Source organism: Ostrea edulis, chromosome 1 (genome assembly GCF_947568905.1).
Source record: "Ostrea edulis chromosome 1, xbOstEdul1.1, whole genome shotgun sequence".
Classification (NCBI taxonomy): domain Eukaryota; kingdom Metazoa; phylum Mollusca; class Bivalvia; order Ostreida; family Ostreidae; genus Ostrea; species Ostrea edulis.
The window spans coordinates 81,380,502-81,400,388 of NC_079164.1; the positions used below are offsets into that span (position 1 = coordinate 81,380,502).

Here is a 19,887-nt window from a genome sequence, read left to right on the forward strand (position 1 = left end):
GTCCCTCTCGAGAATCTTTCACTCATTTGGAGACGTCACCATTGTCGGAGAAGGGCTACAAAATTTAAACCTATGCTCCATGCTTACAGTCTTTGAGTAGGGGGGATCTTTATCGTGCCACACCTGCTGTGACACAGGACCTCAGTTTTTGCAGTCTCATTCGAAAGACCGCCTCATTTAGTCGCCTCTTACGACAATCAAGGAGTAATGAGGAGCTATTCTAACCCGGATCCCGAGGCGTTTGGATACAATGTATGCATATAATTATGTTATAATATTTGTTGTCAAGCGTGCTTTGTTTGCACACGTACTACATTAAACTTGGTGTCTACCCACGCGATGTACTGCAATGCAGTCTTGTGTTACTATAAGGTAATGTGAAGTGCGGACATAATGGTAAAAGTAGATTTGAGAAATGGGGAAATGAATGGTTCTACCTGGTAATCACGCCTTCCTTAGGGACACCACAAGAACATGCGCACGAACAGTTGAATAAACTGTGTGAACTTGTAATTTACACGTGTACAAGCCTTACGGCAAACTTCCTTGTCGATAGTTACATGTATATACTCTGACGGCATATGGTCTTTGAGCCAACACTGAAACATACATAATTAACGTGATAAGTATATAGATATACACATGTATGTACATATTTATATTTACATTTCCAATGTTTTAGCCTTTGATGTTTTTTTTCCAAATTGTAATGATATCCATTTCCTCAGGAATACTCTGGAGTTGTGAGCTATGCATGTATGAATGTTGACAAATACAATACGTCCATTTTAACGACTGGGAATGTTCCGACATGAATGAAAGTAGAATGTAAATGTATTTTTGAAAATACTTGGTATTATGAACTGCAACACTACACACCTCACAAACGCATGTGATTTTAAAAAGTTTCGTGGACTGTACAGTCTTTTGTCAACATACGTTTACGACAAATTCTATAAACTGACGTTGGCCAGATATCATCAACATTATATAATGAGGAATGGCAACAAACAGTCCATAGAGCAGTATGCACTGAGCACATATCGGGAAAAGCAGCATCATTCCTCTCCTCTGAAATCCTCAAAGACGATTGGAAAATTGCATACAAAAATCATACTGAAGAGGCAAACATCAAAAGTTTGCAGACAATACCCGGCGTGAATGCATGGGGCATGAATGCATGGGACAAAGAAGAAAGACTAGAGCTTTCTACGTGGTCTAGGAAGTTCATTAAAATATATTTAAGTAAAGGTTGTGGTTACAAATAGCACAATGCAATAACCAAGGCCTGCATTTTTTCTTTCTTTTTTTTTTTTTTAGGTTTACAAATCCTCTTTGAAAATGGTTTTGAATTTCGGAAAGAGAAAAAATTACTCAAATAACAAATCGTCAGGGTCATTATTAAGACTCTATTTCTGATATATAAGTACATATATCAGAGTTGTTTCCACCATAGAACAAAGCTCTATCAAACACTGAAAGAAAATGTAGCAGTAATGATAAGGTTTCATTTCATTATTTGGTGATATGGTGTCCTATACCAGTCGTATTAATTTGGTAAATATCATAACAAACTGTAATAGTAACCTTTACACCAGTGGCGTAGCTTCCATCGAGGCAACCGAGGCAGCTGTCTCGGTAAAAAAAAAACCACCTTTTACGTTGTTAAAATGTCGATAGCTTCTGGGGGGCGCAGCCCCCCAGACCCCCTGCCTCGGTAATATTCGAACCCAAGCTACGCCTATGCTTTACACTATCCATATTGTACCCAGAAGAATGTAAATCAATAAAACCTAAATAATGACAACCTACTGTTTTCATTTTGTAATGTGTTAGGTGGAAGTGAATATGCTAAATACTGACAAAGTTGCAGATTTCATGATTCACACACACACACACACACACACACATGCACACCGATTAGGTATGTATGTAAAACTGATTTTTAATATTCTTCCATTTTTGACATTGATATTGCATTGTTTCAAACCAAAACTAGAAGATATTTTACGAAAAGTAATTTGTTTTTGTTTTTCTTTTCTTTATAACTCCAATTTTGTATCCATCTGTATCCATGTAGTCTTTTTGTTTCAGCCATGAAGGAATAGCCCTGAATATCCATGTTGATGAACATTATTCTCTGCAAAATGTATCCAAAGTCTTCACATTGGTCACGCTCGGGAGATATTTCAAATAGCCTACCTGTTAAAACATTGAAATGTGAGCAATATAAGGAATTTCTCTCAGAAAAGTACCATGAAACCCCCCCCCCCCCCAGCAAACAACAACAACCCCCCCCCCCCCCCCCCCCCCCCCAGCAAACAAACAAACACAAAGCACTGCAAATAAAAATAATGACGTTCATTTGTCATCTTCTAGCGAAGATTATTTGCATATGGCGAAAATTGGGCGTCATTTGTTATTGAGGCTAAAAGAAGCATGGACACAATTTGAGCTTAAAATTTTCAAATTCTATTTTCCCATTTTTAATGTTTAGAATGGTCAGCAAAACTTTGAATGTCAATTGTGTAGATACATGGAAGACGCAGAGCTCGCAGATCTTTGTTATGTAAACAAGGCTCGTGTCATGTTTTTGTTTACATAGATAAAAATATTTTAGTAAAAGTTTCGTTTAAAAATACCTTAATTAAGCATTCTAAACCATAAAAATGGAAAAATTAAATTTGAAAATTTTCAGCTCAAATCGTGTCCATGCCCCTTTAAATTAAAAAGAATACACTTGACTAACTTTGTTCTTTGGTTATTGAAAGTAAATGGAGGTCGTGATGCCAGACGCTGTAGTTCATAAACAATTGGTAAAGAACGGTAACTGTAAAGTTTTACATGTACTGCCTATTCTACATTAAAAGAGAAATACCGGGGCAGTACTTTCTTTTATGAAATCATTCAATCCATAGTACAATTAGATGTACATAATATGACTAATGTTAGAGAGAGGGGGGAGCAGCTATTGCAGTACCATAGTATTATACTCACATGAAACTTGTCATGTTTTCTGCATTTTGAAGGCAAACATTTGGAATTCTCGATCAGTATTTTTAGCAGCGTTAAGCAACTCGAGTAAGGAAGAGAGATGGTATGAATAGAGTTGTCTTTCTTCCAGTCATTCCGTTCCTCCTCTTCCTCCCTATTAAATAAGAAAAATCAAAAAAAGTTTATCTATAATGATAAATTATTTGTATTTCATTACTGTTTTTAAACAATTTAATTTCAACAATTAATTCAAATCACCAGCAACAAATTGCATGATGATCTGAGGACTTACAATGGATTGGTCAAAACCAATTTTCCATAGCATTTGATTCCGTTACAATGTTAGAAGGTCAAAACGGGAGAAACTCCCTAGTTCTCATCAATTGAATTCAGCAACCTTGTTAAAGGTATAACACACTCGTTTCGCGATGGGAGTGGGTCAAGCTCCTATGGCACTATTCAGAACGGAACGTCGAAAAAGTAATTCATTATATTGATATTACATTGGTAAAGGGACAGTCACTATCGATGTTAAAGATGAATAGGTGAAGATAACGAACAATGATAAATCTCATAAATCCTATACAGAAACGTGCAAACACAGACCCTGATAAATCCTATACAGAAACGTGCAAACACAGACCCTGATAAATCCTATAAAGACAAGTGCAAACACAGACCCTGATAAATCCTATAAAGAAACATGCAAACACAGATGCCTGGGCATACAAGATGTCGGAGTCAGATGCCTATGAGGAGTAAGCATCACCTGTTGGCCGATTTCGCCCGCCGTGAGCCCTATACCTTGATTAGGTAAATGGAGTAATCCATAGTCAAAATCAGTCTGCAAAGAACGGCTTAATACGCAAGATCGCGACTACTTTTTCCGTCTTGGTTTTAAATTTTACTTTCCCCTTTCAAAGTCTCGCAAGAACCAGATCATGCGAGAATTTGGGCATGTTGTTAAATAATACCAGTTCTGCTACTTTTGTCGTGATCGATTCACCCGATTTTAACAATGGTGTACTATCATTGCATTGCAGTAGACTGTAGTAATGATTCAAGAAAGAAACATAATACGCAGAAATATCCACAACTGATATATTTTAATGGAAATATGGTGGATTTCTTCCCACTGCTGTCAGCCAGGAAATTCCCAAAGCTGGCGTTAAAATATATAGCTTCGCGAGCTCTATTAAGTTCATTTTTCTTGTATCCAGACGTTTTTACACACCTTTCATTTAAAAATGGTTTTAATTGTGGAAAGCACATGGAAGTTAAATCGTCTTCCTATGCCATGTTTTGATTAAACAAAAAATGCCCAAGATCAACACACTTTTCCGGACTTCTTTACAAGAGAGTTCCGCTAACTCGGTATTTACGATCTTGCGTATTATTAGTATGAAACACGTCAGACAGTGATAGTTTGTATTTGCAAATCATAACGACCATACAATTTGAGAAAAGCTTTCTTTAATTAAACGAGACCTCTGTAATATAACTTAATTGTCAGTAACCTGACTCGATTTCAAAATTTACATCATATGCAGGACTTGTCCTCTCGTATCGAATCAGCTGAGACATAAACACCATATACAGGTGAGATGGGAATAATGCTACACAAATATGGGAAGTTGACGATTAAGAAGCTGGACTGGAGTAATTTCGTTTGTCATAAGGGTGTGTTGTTAATTTGCCTTTGACATCTAACATCTCAAGATTCACGCGGCCGCCGGGATCGGGATTTGATCCGGAGGTCCTGAGGTCGATTATCGATAGTGACTATTTCTTTGTCAAGCGCCCGCATCATAAGTGGAAGTCGGGGGGGGGGGGGGGTTGGGGGGTTGGATATGATTTTAAGAATGAATAACTTCCTTTCGAGCCAGAAACGAAATAAAGTGCAACGACACGGTACACGATATGCCTGTTGGATGTTTATTCATCACAAACAGAAGAATGTGGAATCCAACAAAGTCGTGTCAGCCTTGTTACAAAAACTGACTTGTATTTCGAATTGATATTTCAAAACATATTTTTATTTTATTATATATGATTTAATAGATAATTTATATCACGTGGTATGAATTACTCTATAAAGTTTGGGGTGTACAAAGGACGTGCCCCATGGTCATGACTTAGATAACTAATCCCATGAGACAAATAGAATTACACTGTTGTGTGATGCTTTTGTTAAGTGCGCAATTTCGTTGTAAAATATTGCATATTTATGTCGTTATTGTTGGAAACAAAATATCTAGTAATACTAATTATTATAATCATATATAGCTATATTCTATGAAAATAAAAGTGTATTTCTTAAGGAAATCATTTCTACTAAGGTCACTGCATTACTAAGGTCACTGCATTACTCTCTTAGTGAGTAACATTTGTAGGGATCAAGTCCCTTTAATAACATAAGTTTTTAAAAATAAAATAGGTTCTAAGCCAAATAATACACTATCATCAAGAGTTAAGTCCCTTTGCAGGATCAGCCAAAGGTCAATCGGTGGAAAGTCAAATTTTCCTTCTCTACCCTACTGAGAATTATAGCTGATTATTAAGTTTCCATGCCAGTTAAAGGGTTGCTTCACCCGGAGGCATTATCATAGTTGACTGCAATTGATGGAAAATAGTACCTGTCTACCGATAAGAAAATTACATAGGCCAACGTATGGAAATGCATTTTTTCACCGCGAGATGACGGACAAGGGACGTAACTTGCGCGCGAAGTGTCGATACATAATGTTGTTGAGATCGTTTTGCCATATTTGGCTAGATCATCTTATTCAAAGGTCGCAATGCCATAACACTAATGTAGGGTGCAAATCTACCCAAGGTGCATCAACTAACAAAGTTTGTTGATTCTTGGATTCAAAATTATTTAGGGTTTGAGTCGGACAAGAAAATACTAACAGACGGACGGACGGACGCGAACGCCATACCATAATACGTCCGGCCTTAGACGGGCGTATATTAATACATGTACATGTATATACATCAGTTGGTTAACAGAACTGTATTTTATCATTAGATAAAGTAAATTTAAAGTTGTATGGTCCTAATTTCGACAAATTGTTTCCACCTTTTACGAATTAGGTCAATTGTTTACCACCTTGTGAAGCCGCTGTAAAAATCATCGCACGCACGTACGTATTTATGAGGTTATACGACATGTCATACGTTATTTCACCTGTTTGTACCAGAAATATTTAATTCTAAATCGGTGTTTGCAAAGCAACCGTCATTCGAAAATTTCAAGTGAGTCACATGTCCAGTTCAGACTTTCAGATCATCGGTGGTCTTATCTGTGTAAACCTGTATATTTTGTTACAACAGTACCGTGCCATAGGTTTAAGACAAATAAAAATATCAAATATCTCTTAAAGTAATTCGTTGTTTTACGCTCTTTCAGCCTTAAAAGTTATACATATATCCATCATGTTGGGTTTCCCCTGACGCGCATGGGACTATTTATAGACGCCTTCCAGACAACGTATAAATTTTCATGGTACCCGCTATTTTTACTATTTAAAGAATCCTCTCATTGTTTTCTTTCATATGCAAATGTTTTCAAGTATGTAATTAAAGGAAAGTTGATAACTTTAAAAACTAATTAATCTGCTGCAATTTCTGTACAAAAATAATACCTGAACATCATAAAGCTTTATAAGTTTTTGATTTTAAGATATTGCACACATCTTCTACTTTCCATTCGTAACAGGGTTTTTTCTGGTGTGATATGCATTTTAACAAGAGGCCCATGGGCCACATCGTTCACCTGAGTCACCTTGGTCCATATCAGAAGACTTTCCATATATATTTGCATGTAAAACCGTAGTCCCTATTATGGCCCCAAACCTACCCCTGGAGGCCATGGTTTTTGCAAACTTGAATCTACACTATGTCAGAAAGCTTTCATGTAAATGTAAACTTCTTTGGACCAATGGTTCTTGAGAAGAAGATTTTTAAAGATTTCCCCTATATATTTGTATGTAAAACTTTGATCCCCTATTGTGGCCCCATCCAACCCCCGGGGGCCATGATTTTAACAATTTAGAATCTGCACTACCTAATAAAGCTTATCTATAAATTTCATCTTTTCTGGCCCAGTGGTTCTTGAGAAGATTTTTTAATTACCCTACTCTATTTTTACCTTTTCTTGATTATCTCCCCTTGGAAGGTGGCCTGGCCCTTTATTTTAACAATTTAGAATTCCCTTTACCTAAGGATGTTTTGTGCCAACTTTGGTTGAAATTGGCCCAGTGGTTTTTGAGAAGAAGTAAAAAATGTTAAAAGTTTACAGATGGACAGACAGACAGACAGACGGACGGACGCCGGAATACGGGTGATCAGAATAGCTCACTTGAGCTTTTAGCTCAGGTGAGCTAAAAACGGAGGTCATATTCAATTATGTCATGATAGGCATTGTCACGATAGACGTTGGCAAGAAAAAGAACCTTCATTCATAAAGCTAGACCGACCTTGGGCGTCAAGCACTTCATCTACAACTAGTATAGCCTCTACATCAGTGAGAGAGAGAAACTCTAGAATGGGACGTCAAACAACAAAAAGACATATTTTTTCAAAAAATCCCATACTTATGTTTTTCTCCTGAAGGCAGCAAAGCTCTGAATAAAACTTTGACAACATCGATGGCGGTCAGATTCTCGGAACCGGAATCAGCATTTCCTTTAAATATCCACAATTTCGGGTCTATAATCCATATCTTCAAAATGAAAAAAGATCAGATTGTCACCATCATCATTACTTGTTTAGCAAAATTCGATAAAGCACCCTTCCTGCATAGGACACACAATAGCTTACTAAGCAATCAAACGTCTTTCCTTCTGTCGAGGTAGTTATATACAATCTAAAACTCGTATACAGTTTACTGTGTTCCATAAGGAGTCCAGCAAACATATCCTCAGCTTCATCGCCTCTGAAAAACAGTAAATTCGTAATAATGCAGGTGCGTCACTATTAAGGAACAATGATGAGGTATGATTTCTAGAAGTATATATAAGTCAATTTTATTTCAAACCAAAAGTGAGAAAGAAACTAAATAAAATTATTTTGAAATATTCTCACCGATTACGTACCTATTTAATACCATTTTCTTTGAAGTGGTTGGTGCGTTATATTCCGTTATGAAATGCGCAGAAGTTCTTAGCAACTTGATCACTTTTCCACCTTTTGACACGCCTGCTAATTCAAAATTTCAGCAATTTTACAAAATGGTAACTCCAGTTTCATGTTAACAATCACACAATCCTCACACAAGGCTTAACGGTAGTTCAAATATCGTAGACAGTCCATATTGCGCTAAGTAAGTAATTTTTATTTAAAGTCGGAACTATTTAGAATAAACAAGTAACATTCGTGAGCTAAAAAGCTCTTTAACCGACTATATGGAAAATCCGAAACAAACTCCATTTTCTACAAGAGTGTCCTCTTTCACTACACTTTATCTACACTTTTAGGCAATATTAGAAATCGATATTTAACGTTAGTATACGAGGGCCGTTCGATATGCAATATGTATTGTACCACAACGCAATAACGTCTACTTCATGATAATGCTCTATCACATACATCTGAGCTTGTGAAGCAATTTTTGAAGTCGGAGAAGGTTACTGTCTTGCCACACCCACCATACTCTCCAGATCTAGTCCCATGCGACTTTTTTCCTTTTTCCAAAACTTAAAAAGTTCTTACAAGTCCCGAGAATTTATTAAGAATTCCTTTGAAATTAGAAATACCAATGTATAAGCACAATTTCTATTCTTTCTTGACCTTTATATGATTTTAGATTTATTACATTGTATACTATGTCTATAAGCTGTATTTGCTTTTGACTAATAAACAACAACAAGCCTTGGCTAAGCCATCAGTCAGTGCCTCAGAGGTCTACCTAAATCAGCGTACCGTGACGCATTTCAGAAATGGATTCAGAGATTGAAACCGCGGAGAATACTTTGAAGGGATGTAATGTTCATTTCACTATTTGAGTCGAATGCTTTTGAGATATCGTTCATCGTTGTTCATGTACAATATTTTGCACAGAAATAAATTTCATTTTTGAAATTGTATTTTAGAAAAGTAGAAAGTATCCACTGTGATGTTTCAGAGACACGCGTAAGCCCTTCCTCAAAAGTTTACCGGCGTGAGGCGTTGCAGTTCATACACCCATATATTTTAGAAATACATTTTGCTTTAATTTCTGTCGGAATTCTCAACCGTTAAAATAGGCGTACTATATTCATCAACATTCATACGCGCATTGTTCAAAATTGCAGTGCATTCATGAGGAAATGGCTATCATTACAATTTGTAAAGATATCAAAGACAAAACCATTGGAAATGTAAACACAAATTGATGATGTCATTTACTGAGACTTATAGAGAAAATAGAGTTTTTATCAAAGACAATAGAAATGCATGATTCTTCATGTAAATAATCCGCTCAAGTACTAAACAGCTTCCGTCCTAGTAGTAACACCGATATTCAGATTTTAAAAAAATACTCACCATTTTTTTCCGGATGTACCTCACCAAGTAAATTTCTACATCGACTACATCTGATGCAGTGATCTCGTAAAATCATAACACTTTCTTCCTTAATCTGTTCAAACAAGACAGTAAAGTAGGACTCCGCGACAAAACAGTCCTTCAACTTTGGTCTTAATTCAGCGGATTTCTGATCAGTCACGTGGCTTTCTTCATTTGACGCATGGCTATGATCATGACAAAACCACATGTCCGAAAAATCGGACCAATTCTCGGATGGAAGTGGTAAGACCCGTAAAAAGTGACTGAAAAAGAGAAAATAACTTTTCCAAAATGTGCCTGTCTCAAGTGTACATAACAGACATTACATACAAGTAGCTGAGTTGCCATAAGCCACCATATTTGTACCACACTTTTCGATGACGTGATATACAAAAATATAATCACCACAAAAGTAATACCACTACATAACTTACCATGTATCTTTCAGAATCTTCTGTCCGCAAAATTTACAGTAACATCTATTCTGATTTGCTTTTATTTCTTTGACAAAATGTTCTTGCTGGTCATTATTTCTTAGTGAAACAGACAAAATCTCACTAGGGGGTTTCTCCACTTGCAACGTAAACGTCACAGACCCTTGTCCAGTGTACTGTAAAGTTCTGCACGTAGATGGGTCAAACTTTAAGTCTTTAAATTCAAAAGTCACACTGGACACAACATCTTCGATAGAAATTCTGTTACCTTCCACGTGTATTGAATTTTCACAAGACATCTTATCTGAAAACCTGAAAATGAACAGGAAGACAATGAGATGTGAGGATAAAATGGAGCAAAACGTCATCGAAGCGTCGTCTTGAAGGTTGATAATGGAATGAAGCGAAAGTGATGGTGCAGTGGCATGTACGATGATCCAATGGTACGATAACGATACGATGAGGCTATTGTGCGAATACAATATCTTAATCATCGTAATGTTAATAGCCTTTTTTCCGCATTGCAGCATTGGGCCATCGTACACTCTCGTCATCGCACCACTTGCAAAAAAGGACGTTTTGAAGAAAAATTAATATTTCCATATCAGTATTTGGTTGTATTTATGGTAATGTGAAATGAATAGATCAGATTTGTATGGGGCATCATTTTATTAACGACCATTAGTAATCGCTTTCTTGAAATTTTAAAGCTTGACGATTTATTTTTCAAAATTATGGTCCTATTTTGTGGCAGACGCGGGGACGAAATACTTTATGTTTCGTCAGTCCAAAGAAAGCGGAGGTTTGGATCATCTAAAAGATTCAGTTTAAGAGTCATATAGCTTCACCCTGTGACCAGAACCCGACACAAAGTTTAAAACTTTGGTATAGGTCCTCAAGTTCATTTTAAGGGTTTTATACTATGGTAGAGGTCTTCAAGTTCATCACCATTGTAAATACATCAACAGGCTGTCCAGCACTCTCTGACAAAAAATAAGGGCTAATTTTAGGGATAAAATCACGAAAATTTAGGGCTAAAATCAAGAATTTTAAAACTAATTTCGGGCAGTTTTAGACATTTAAATTGTCTTCCTTTCGCAAATTTGACAATAAAGAAACTCACAGAAAATACTCTATGTGTAGGAAGGGCGTCTTCCAGCTAGTATTGGCTGTAACCTTAAAAGCCACATCTTGTCACAAAGTCACAACCAATAATCAGCTTGATATATGGATCCTCTGGTCAAATTTAGTTTGAATGCATTTCCAAAATTGCTAGAATAGAATTTTTTTTTTTTTTAAATAGGAATTGACATGAAAAAATTGGGTTTATTTTAGGATTTCCCCTTGAATTCAACATTTTTAAAGGAAATTTAGCAAAACTTTAAAAAAAAATTTGGGATTTTTTTTTAAGGAATTCTAGGGCCGCTGAACAGCTTGCATCTAGTTTATGTTTATAAGTTACACGTAACCACACCTTGGTCCTAAATCCCTGATCCAGGGGCCACAAATTTCACAAAGATGCTAAGTTATTAAATAAAAACAATTCTTTAAACGGCAAGTAGCAAAATTTAGACCGCAACATGGCATCTGTAACACCTTTTTAATTGTATTTCTTTCTTATACAAACAAATGTATTTACATGTAAGACATATTAGTCCTCAACCAAACGAAAACACATGCAGTGTATTAAGTTTGTTACCTTCTCTCTACAGAAATCTGTCGGGTTGTTAAAGCCCATAAAAGGCTCAGCTTCACCTTACCTTCTGTGGACTTTAATGACTCAACACATTTCTGAAGACAGTCAGTAACAAACCTTGTAAGTAAAAGTCACAACCTTTTCGTAGTAAACCAAAGCCCAGGTTTTCCAAAATGTGAAATACTTAATTAAAGACCTACATGTAAATGAAGACCTGCAGAAGATTTACGGAAGACCTATAAAAATGTGGGGTATATATACATCAAAACCAATATGTTTTTCTGATTAAGCATGTCTCAAATATGTAATAAACACAAACAATTTCAATTGAAAAAATTTTTTAAAGTGTATTTGCAAAGCTTGGTATGGAGAAATAATTTTTACTTTTATATTTTCTTTGTTAAAAGATCAGAAAAATGTTTCAAAATTGTATATCAAAAAGGCAAAAGAAATGATTAACAATTAATTGAACAGCTGATTTGTAGATATGATATATTTTTGTGCATTATCGTTCTTGTACGAGGTCATCTAAGAGATATAAAATAGTTCCCCTAAACTGAGCTTGAAAAATGCACCTTAAAACTTACTTTTATCAGACTTTTTTGTGTATCATATTAGTTTGGTTGAATATTGTGGCTTATTATATTGCCCATATTTTGGAAGATCCAAGTCTTTCATAGGCCTTCAATTACCTGTAGGTCTTGAATTAGGCAGGTCAGCAAAATATTTTTGGATCGAGATTGGCCATGTTTTAAAAATAAATTAAAATTGTTTGCCTGTCCTCACTTCACCGAAGAGTAGGTATATCTATTGTCTTATTTGGTGGTAATCTCGGTTGAGATTCGGCTCGGCTAAATATTTGAACTGACGCCTTCACCGAATCTCGGAGCAGTCCTTCATAATTCATGTCTGGAAATTTACTTTCAGCTTCGGCTAGTTCTAGCAATTAATGTGCACTTAGGTGACACGGCAGGTTCGCTTCAAATATAATAAGTGATTTGACTATCAAATTAACTCTCTATCACTATTAATTTTGTATTGCTCACCGTCTAGGTATTAAAATCCCAAAATGAAAATAGGCACAAAATTTTTCGTTCAATTTAAGACTTCCATGGCACAATATTTTATCTCCTGGAATTGAAGAGTTCCTATAGTCTGCTTTATCTAGTTACTGATACATTGTATCTCTACATACCTACTTGCATTTCGCTAATTTAAAAAACAAACTATAGGAACTTTTCAATTTTGGGAGATAAAATATTGTGCCATAGATTCTTCATTTGAATGGGAAAATTAGTGATGGTTTATTTTATGGAATTTACATACTTAAGTTATACGGTAAGTAATACAGCATTAATAGTGATACATATTTGGTTTCATAGTCAACTAACTGATTTGAAGCGAACAGCAGTGTCACTTAAGTGCACATTTAGTGTTAAATCTAAAGCAAACTAGCATGGCGCCACATCATGCCCTTTTTGGCTGGCACCATGCCCTTTTTAATTGCACCATGCCCTTTTTTCTCTATAAAATTTTTGAAAATATATGTTAATATAAACAATTGTTCTTTATTTCACAAGGTTGATTGAAAAGTTTAAAATCAAGGCAGCAGGTACTAACTTTTAAAGAGGCTAAATGATTATTGTATTACTATCATAGTATGATACAATGAAAGTGCCCCGAAATTGTCTTGCCGTGATGAAAAGTGCCCTTTTGAACATATTATGTGTGCCCTCTCTGGATCCTAGATTTAACACTAACATTATTTGCTAGAACTGGTCAAAGCTGAAAGTAAATTTCCAGACATGAATTATGAAGGACTGATCCGAGATTCGGTGAAGGCGTCAGTCCAAATATTCAGCCGAGCCGAATATAAAGGCACTTTACATGAATTTCCTCACTCCACCCAAGTGTAAAAGGGGTACCTGGCTATAGACAGTGAAAGATATTGTTAGAATGTTAGTGCTCTAGCGCTTGTAATGGCAGCTTGCACTGTATACTTCCTAGGAGGCTGAGAAAGTTCTAGATTGATATAAGGTCTGCCGGGGTAATAATGTACATTGATTATTGTAAAGTGCTTTGAGCAGCATACGCTGGAAAAGGCGTTATATAAAACCAATCATTATTATCTCAACAGAGATTAATTTGGAAGTATCAAAATTTCAAGACCAGTCTGTTGGTTTGACTGCATTAAAAATGCAGTTCATGGCTTATTTTCTTTTATTCATTAAAACACTCCCTCTCTAAATGAATATGCATTATCCATGTACATACACATGGGTAACTTCAACATCATTCAGATGTAAGTGGCGGAATTTAAAGTTATTGATATTTACCTTTGAGAATAAAGATGAATGTTTAAATATCCCATTGTCTGTTTATATTCTGCAAAAAGTATAACTTCTTTACACTCTATCAGTCCTGTCTCCATAATTCCTTCCTTCTTGGGCTTCTACAACTACAAGGATCCTCGCATCTAGACAATACAATATGTTCAAATCAATTCAACTTATCAGTTATCGTCGCATGTGATGTTTGTGTAACGGGAACTTAAAACTTCAATTTATATACAAAACCAGTCGCGCAAAGCCTAAATATATCCGGAATATGCTAGATTCGCCATATACAGTGTACCATGACTATATAATTATGTTATAAACACATTTTCAAATTTATGAATCTACCAAACCATAAGATAACCCAGTGGATCAATCCAAATACAAAAAAAAAAGGTATGGTGGAGAAGCACTTTTACACATCTGTATCCGTCACGAAAAAGAGTCCGGAAATTATTGTTTGACCTACTTTTAACCCAAACCAGCTGAAATGCAAACACTCATTAAATTAAGCTTCTTGAGGGTAATTAAACTGTGCCCAATTCGTACATGCATCCGTTGCGAAAAAAAATCCAGAAAACATTACCTCAATCTTATTAAAATCAAATCCTAGAATACGCTCACAATCGCTACAATAGGGTATAGGGCGCGGATCTAAAAAGTCTGATTTTAATTAGAATAGATTGACATTACCTCGGACAGACACACGGGCGCACGAACAGCGGCAGAACATAATACGGGACGACTAACGACGGTCGTATAATAATAATTGTTCATCATGAGCAACAAAAATGCAAACATATAAAAACATTTCTTTATTATTCATCTTTTTGTTTTTAAGTCATACCATTATTGTTTTGTTTCGGATTCTTTTACGTAATGGTGTCTTCTAAAACAGTCATTCATTCAAGTTCCTTTTTTTTTTTTTGGTAGACTCACTTTGATTTGCTCAGTGCTAGATATTCATATATAATAATGTACGACTTACCTTATCGGACTTAAGGTGGGTATGACCGGTCGACAAGGGATGCTTACTTCACCTGATCCGACGTCTTGGGTGTCCAGGGGTCCGGGTTTGCCCTTCTCTCTCCATTTGTATTCTTGGTGGGATTTGCGTGATTTACCAATGTTCGCTACTATGGAGCTCCAAATTTACATAAACTCAAATAATTGAAGATATCTTTAATTATCTGAAGGAAATAGCATCTTAAATTCAATTATTGCGCGCAATAATTGAATTAATGCGCGCATCAATTCAATAGAAGAGAGTAAAAAATTGATTTGATGTGCGCATTAATCCAACTGATCAAAGCAAAAATTTATTTGATGCGTGCATCAATTCATTTATTGCTCACATTACTTCAACTGATGCGCTCATCAATGTGGCGGAACTACTGCTCGCAAAATATAATTCGGAGCTCGTTATAATTGATTTGATGATCTCTTTAATTTAATTGAAGACATCTTTAATCATTTACAACGATTTAGCATAAGGAATTAATGCACACATCAATTCTTTCAAAAAGAGCAACAATTTTAATGAAAGAGATCGTTCATTCAATTGTGGATATGTTGAATTGAAAATATCTGTAATTTAAAAAGTGTTCTCTCTAAAAGAATTATATTGCGCGCATCAATATTCGATTGAAGAGAGCGATAATTCAATTTTGCGCGCATTAATGCGCATTAATTGAATAGATGCGCGCTACAATTCAATTGAAGAGAGCAATAATTCAAGTACTTTGCGCATCATTTTTATTGATGTGCGCTACAATTCAGTTGAATAGAGCAATAATTCATTTATTGGGCGCTTTAATTGAATTGATGAGCGCATTCATTGAATTGGTGCGGGCATTAATTGAATTATTGCTCTCTCCAATTGAATCATATACCGCGCATCAAGTCAATTGTTGATATCATCAATTCATTTGAAGATAACAACAATTTAATTATAGCGCTCATCAATTCAGCAGAATAATTAATGCCATCATCAATTCAATTAATGCTCGCAAGAATTCAGAATTGAATATATCATCAAATTATTTGCAGAGATCTTGAATTAAATTGTTGCACACATTAAATGAATTGATGATATCTTTAAATGATCAAATATATCTTCAATTATTTAAGAAATGAAACTTATAATTCTTTATTTGATACATGTATCAAACGAAAATTAACTAACGGAAAATTGGACGCAAAACTTCATCAATACGCGCAGCATTCCGTTCAATTTCCGTTTGATACATGCATCAAATAAATAATTATGAGTTTTATGTGACATCTTCGTTTGTACTCCTGCGCCGCGATTTGGAAACTTGAGGTCAGTGGTATATCAATAGTACAGGCAATAAGTAACTACTGAATGTGATAACTGAATATCAGTGGTATATCAATACAGGCAATAAGTAATTGTACTGAATGTGATAAACTGAATACTAGTCGTTTATCAATACAGACAATAAGTAACTACTGAATGTGATAAACTGAATACTAGTCGTTTATCAATACAGGCAATAAGTAACTACTGAATGTGATAAACTGAATACTAGTAGTACATCAATGCAGGCAATAAGTAACTACTGAATGTGATAAACTGAATACTAGTGGTATATCAATACAGGCAATAAGTAACTACTGAATGTGATAAACGAAATATGTGATAGAGGTATGTAGATTCTCTTTGGAAGACATCTTAATCTTTACCAGCACAAATGTAATTACATCTGTAGTGAAACCTAAATTTTGTGTTTACAACATACAGTTCAATTTAACCCTTTAACTAGTTTATAGTATTCAAGATAAAGTGGATTTTTTTATTCAGTTGATCTAAAACTGAATAGTCATAACCAGGGCCGTAAATTAACCTTCAATTTGGAGGAGGCAGGAAATTAGGCGGGGGCCTGGGCGCCCAGGCCCCCAGACACTGAGCACATTTTGTGCACACTGAACACGTTTCGTGTAAAATCCTTGATTCTAGGGCCTTCTAAGATATTACTTGACTAACTCATTCTAAAAGAAAGATTTGGAATGCTTTTTAAGGGAGGAATCATGTTCTTAGTTATTGGAAACAACATAAATTCTAATGAACTTTAAATTTTAATTTTTTTTGGCTCAAAAGTTGGAGGAGGCAGCTGCCTCCTCCGCCTCCATGTAATTTACGGCCCTGGTCATAACAGATTTTTTTTAAAATGCACTCGTAGAAATAAAATTGGATTGCCATGATGTTTTGATTTTGTCTCAAGAATTTACAAAACATTTTCTCGTGCAGCTTATTAAGTACTTTACGACCACATTGATTAAATGAATAACAATCTAACATTACATAATAAAAACCATCCTTACACACCAGAGTCTCGATCTCCGTTAACCTGACCCCATCGTGACTAATACTCCAGTCTGTGTGACAGCATACAGATCATTTTACAAGGTGTATCTGCTTTAAGATGTTAATTTTGAAAGCTTTCCAATTGTGATGAATAGACAGTTGTTATAGAGAGAGAGAGAGAGAGAGAGAGAGAGAGAGAGAGAGAGAGAGAGAGAGAGAGAATTGCACAGTAAATTAGTCTGTGCTATCCATGGTCAACAATTCTATCGACAGAAGGATAAAACCATGCACTTTTGCAAATTTTGAAATAACAGCATCCTCGTTTCCAAAGCAGTATGGAAACTCAACGGGGTCAAAATTCTATCCCTGTATTTACGATGAAAACTCAAACTCAATGGGGTCAAAATTCTATCCCTATAATTACGCATTGCACCATTCGTTCAAAGTAAAACATAAATGTAGAAATGATAGCTGTAAAGCAACAGTCACACTTCACCGGACACAGCTAACGGACACAGCTAACGGACACAGCTACCGGACATCACCGGACACAGCTAACGGACGTCACCGGACATAGCTAACGGACATCACCGGACACAGCTAACGGACGTCACCGGACCCAGCTAAAGGACGTCACCGGACACAGCTAACGGACGTCCAACGGATATGAGATTTAGGATTTTCTTTATAGCAAATGTACTACTTACAAGTTATTGGAGGGGGTCCCCTTTTTTGTTTGGTTGGGTTTTTTTTTTCTTTGGTTTTTTGCTTGTTTGGGGTGTGTGTGGGTTTTTTTGCAAGAAAAAGTCAACTTCTCTTCCGACTGCCTCTCTCCCTTGAAAAACAATGCTGCATGCCTGAATTGTGAAATTTGTCATTTGGATTATGATAGCCGATACTACTACTAAGCTTGAATTTGTTCTAGAGGGGTTCCGAAATGTTACTGTGCGTTTCTGACACGCCCCTTGTCGCGATAATGAGGCACTACAGCTTAAAAGTGTTGAATTTACATTGAACAAATGATAAACTGTCACTTATATTAAAGAACCATCCTAAATTGATCCCAAGAAAGGAATACTATTTCTTATCAACAGGGGATGCTTACTCCTCCTAGGCACCTTATCCCACCTCTGGTGTGTCCAGGGGTCCGTGTTTGCCCAACTCTCTATTTTATATTGCTTATAGGAGATTGATCACTGTTCGTTATCTTCACCTTTCATTCCGCAATTACGTGCACCATTATCCTGAAGTCGTCTTTTATATTTAAAGCACAGTCTTCCAATTTCATACCATCTGCTCATGTCCGGGGGGGGGGGGGTATTGAATATGAAAGCTCATAGCTGTCATGACGAAGTTACTACAATCTCGCTCAATGGCGTAATGAATGGCGTCCAGGCACGAATATTTCAATTTTCTTTGCAATAATTGACATTCACGTGATCAATCTTCATGAGTGTACCCTCTGCGAAAAAAACAGTTTGGAGGGTTTAGGGTATATAGGAATCACTATACCCATCTGTCTGTTCTTGTGATCCAAGGTCATTTGCCAAGGTCAAAGGTAAAAAGAAGTTTCAAATTCTTATAACACCCATATGACATTAGATGCCCTAACTTGGCGTAAAGGTAACCATTGTGTCTTTTTATTTATATACACATGTGCGGCTATGGTTGGTCATCATTACCACAATCATTTATTTATGCTACCAGTAAAATTAGTTTTGCTACCAGTGAAGGTAAATTTACTACAAGTAAAAGTAGAGCACTGACCATAGCTACCCACAATTCAGTATCTATACCAGTAATAAAAATAATGTTAACGGCAGTCAAATTAATTTTACTTGTAGTATGATTATTTATACTACTAGTAAAAATAAATGATATTCATATTACTGGTAAAAATAAATAATATCTTTACTGCAATAAGAATTCATGAGTGGCCACCATTTCCTTTTTCATTTGTTTGATATGTACTTGGCTTTTGCATGCGCCTCTTATGATGGATTTATTTTACTTTTAAGAAGGAATTTAAAATGAGATGTTTCTACTTTTATTGCTATTTCAACTTCATACTTTCAACCATGCAATTTTTTTTTATTTTTTTTTTTAGAAAACTGGGGGAAATAAAATCTATTGGACTTTTGCGCAAGAATGAGTCATAGTGTCTCTTTAAAGTTCGTACTCTCTCTCTCTCTCTCTCTCTCTCTCTCTCTCTCTCTCTCTCTCTCTCTCTCATTCAGAGAGAAATGTAAATATCTGGTCATGAAACATTACCATCTATATATGTTATTCAATTGATATATGCTTATTTGGGCATAACCATAATTCTATATTTTGTTTTTGCTTATTTCATATACATATTCTAACTGAAGATAGACATTTTAATAGGTACATGTATTTTAAAACGTTTTGCGATACTAATGAATTTCATTATTGAAATAGTGTTAAAACCCTTTTTATATCATACCTATTAAATGTGTGTCTTGGAGATATTTTCACCTCTGTAAAAAGTTATAACAATGCCATACAGGCTGATTCAAAATAAAGCACTTA

The 19,887-nt window shown here is 35.6% G+C and overlaps 1 protein-coding gene across 2 annotated transcripts; it reads right to left on the reverse strand.

The window, feature by feature from the left end:
- Positions 1 to 1,918: 1,918 nt before the first annotated feature.
- LOC125678942 (E3 ubiquitin-protein ligase E3D-like) lies at positions 1,919 to 14,231 on the reverse strand. 2 transcript variants are annotated; one of them, XM_048917762.2, is made up of 8 exons: positions 14,010 to 14,231; positions 9,978 to 10,289; positions 9,523 to 9,806; positions 8,094 to 8,196; positions 7,819 to 7,933; positions 7,593 to 7,720; positions 2,998 to 3,148; positions 1,919 to 2,202 (listed from the first exon to the last, which is right to left on the reverse strand). In XM_048917762.2, the coding sequence occupies exons 1-8, from the start codon at positions 14,102 to 14,104 to the stop codon at positions 2,134 to 2,136; spliced, it is 1,257 nt and encodes a 418-aa protein (XP_048773719.2). In that variant the 5' UTR covers positions 14,105 to 14,231; the 3' UTR covers positions 1,919 to 2,133. The 2 variants fall into 2 exon arrangements, with proteins under 2 accessions (XP_048773719.2, XP_056018606.1); XM_056162631.1 differs by having other exon boundaries at positions 8,094 to 8,199; positions 14,010 to 14,229.
- Between the last annotated feature and the right edge of the window lie 5,656 nt (positions 14,232 to 19,887).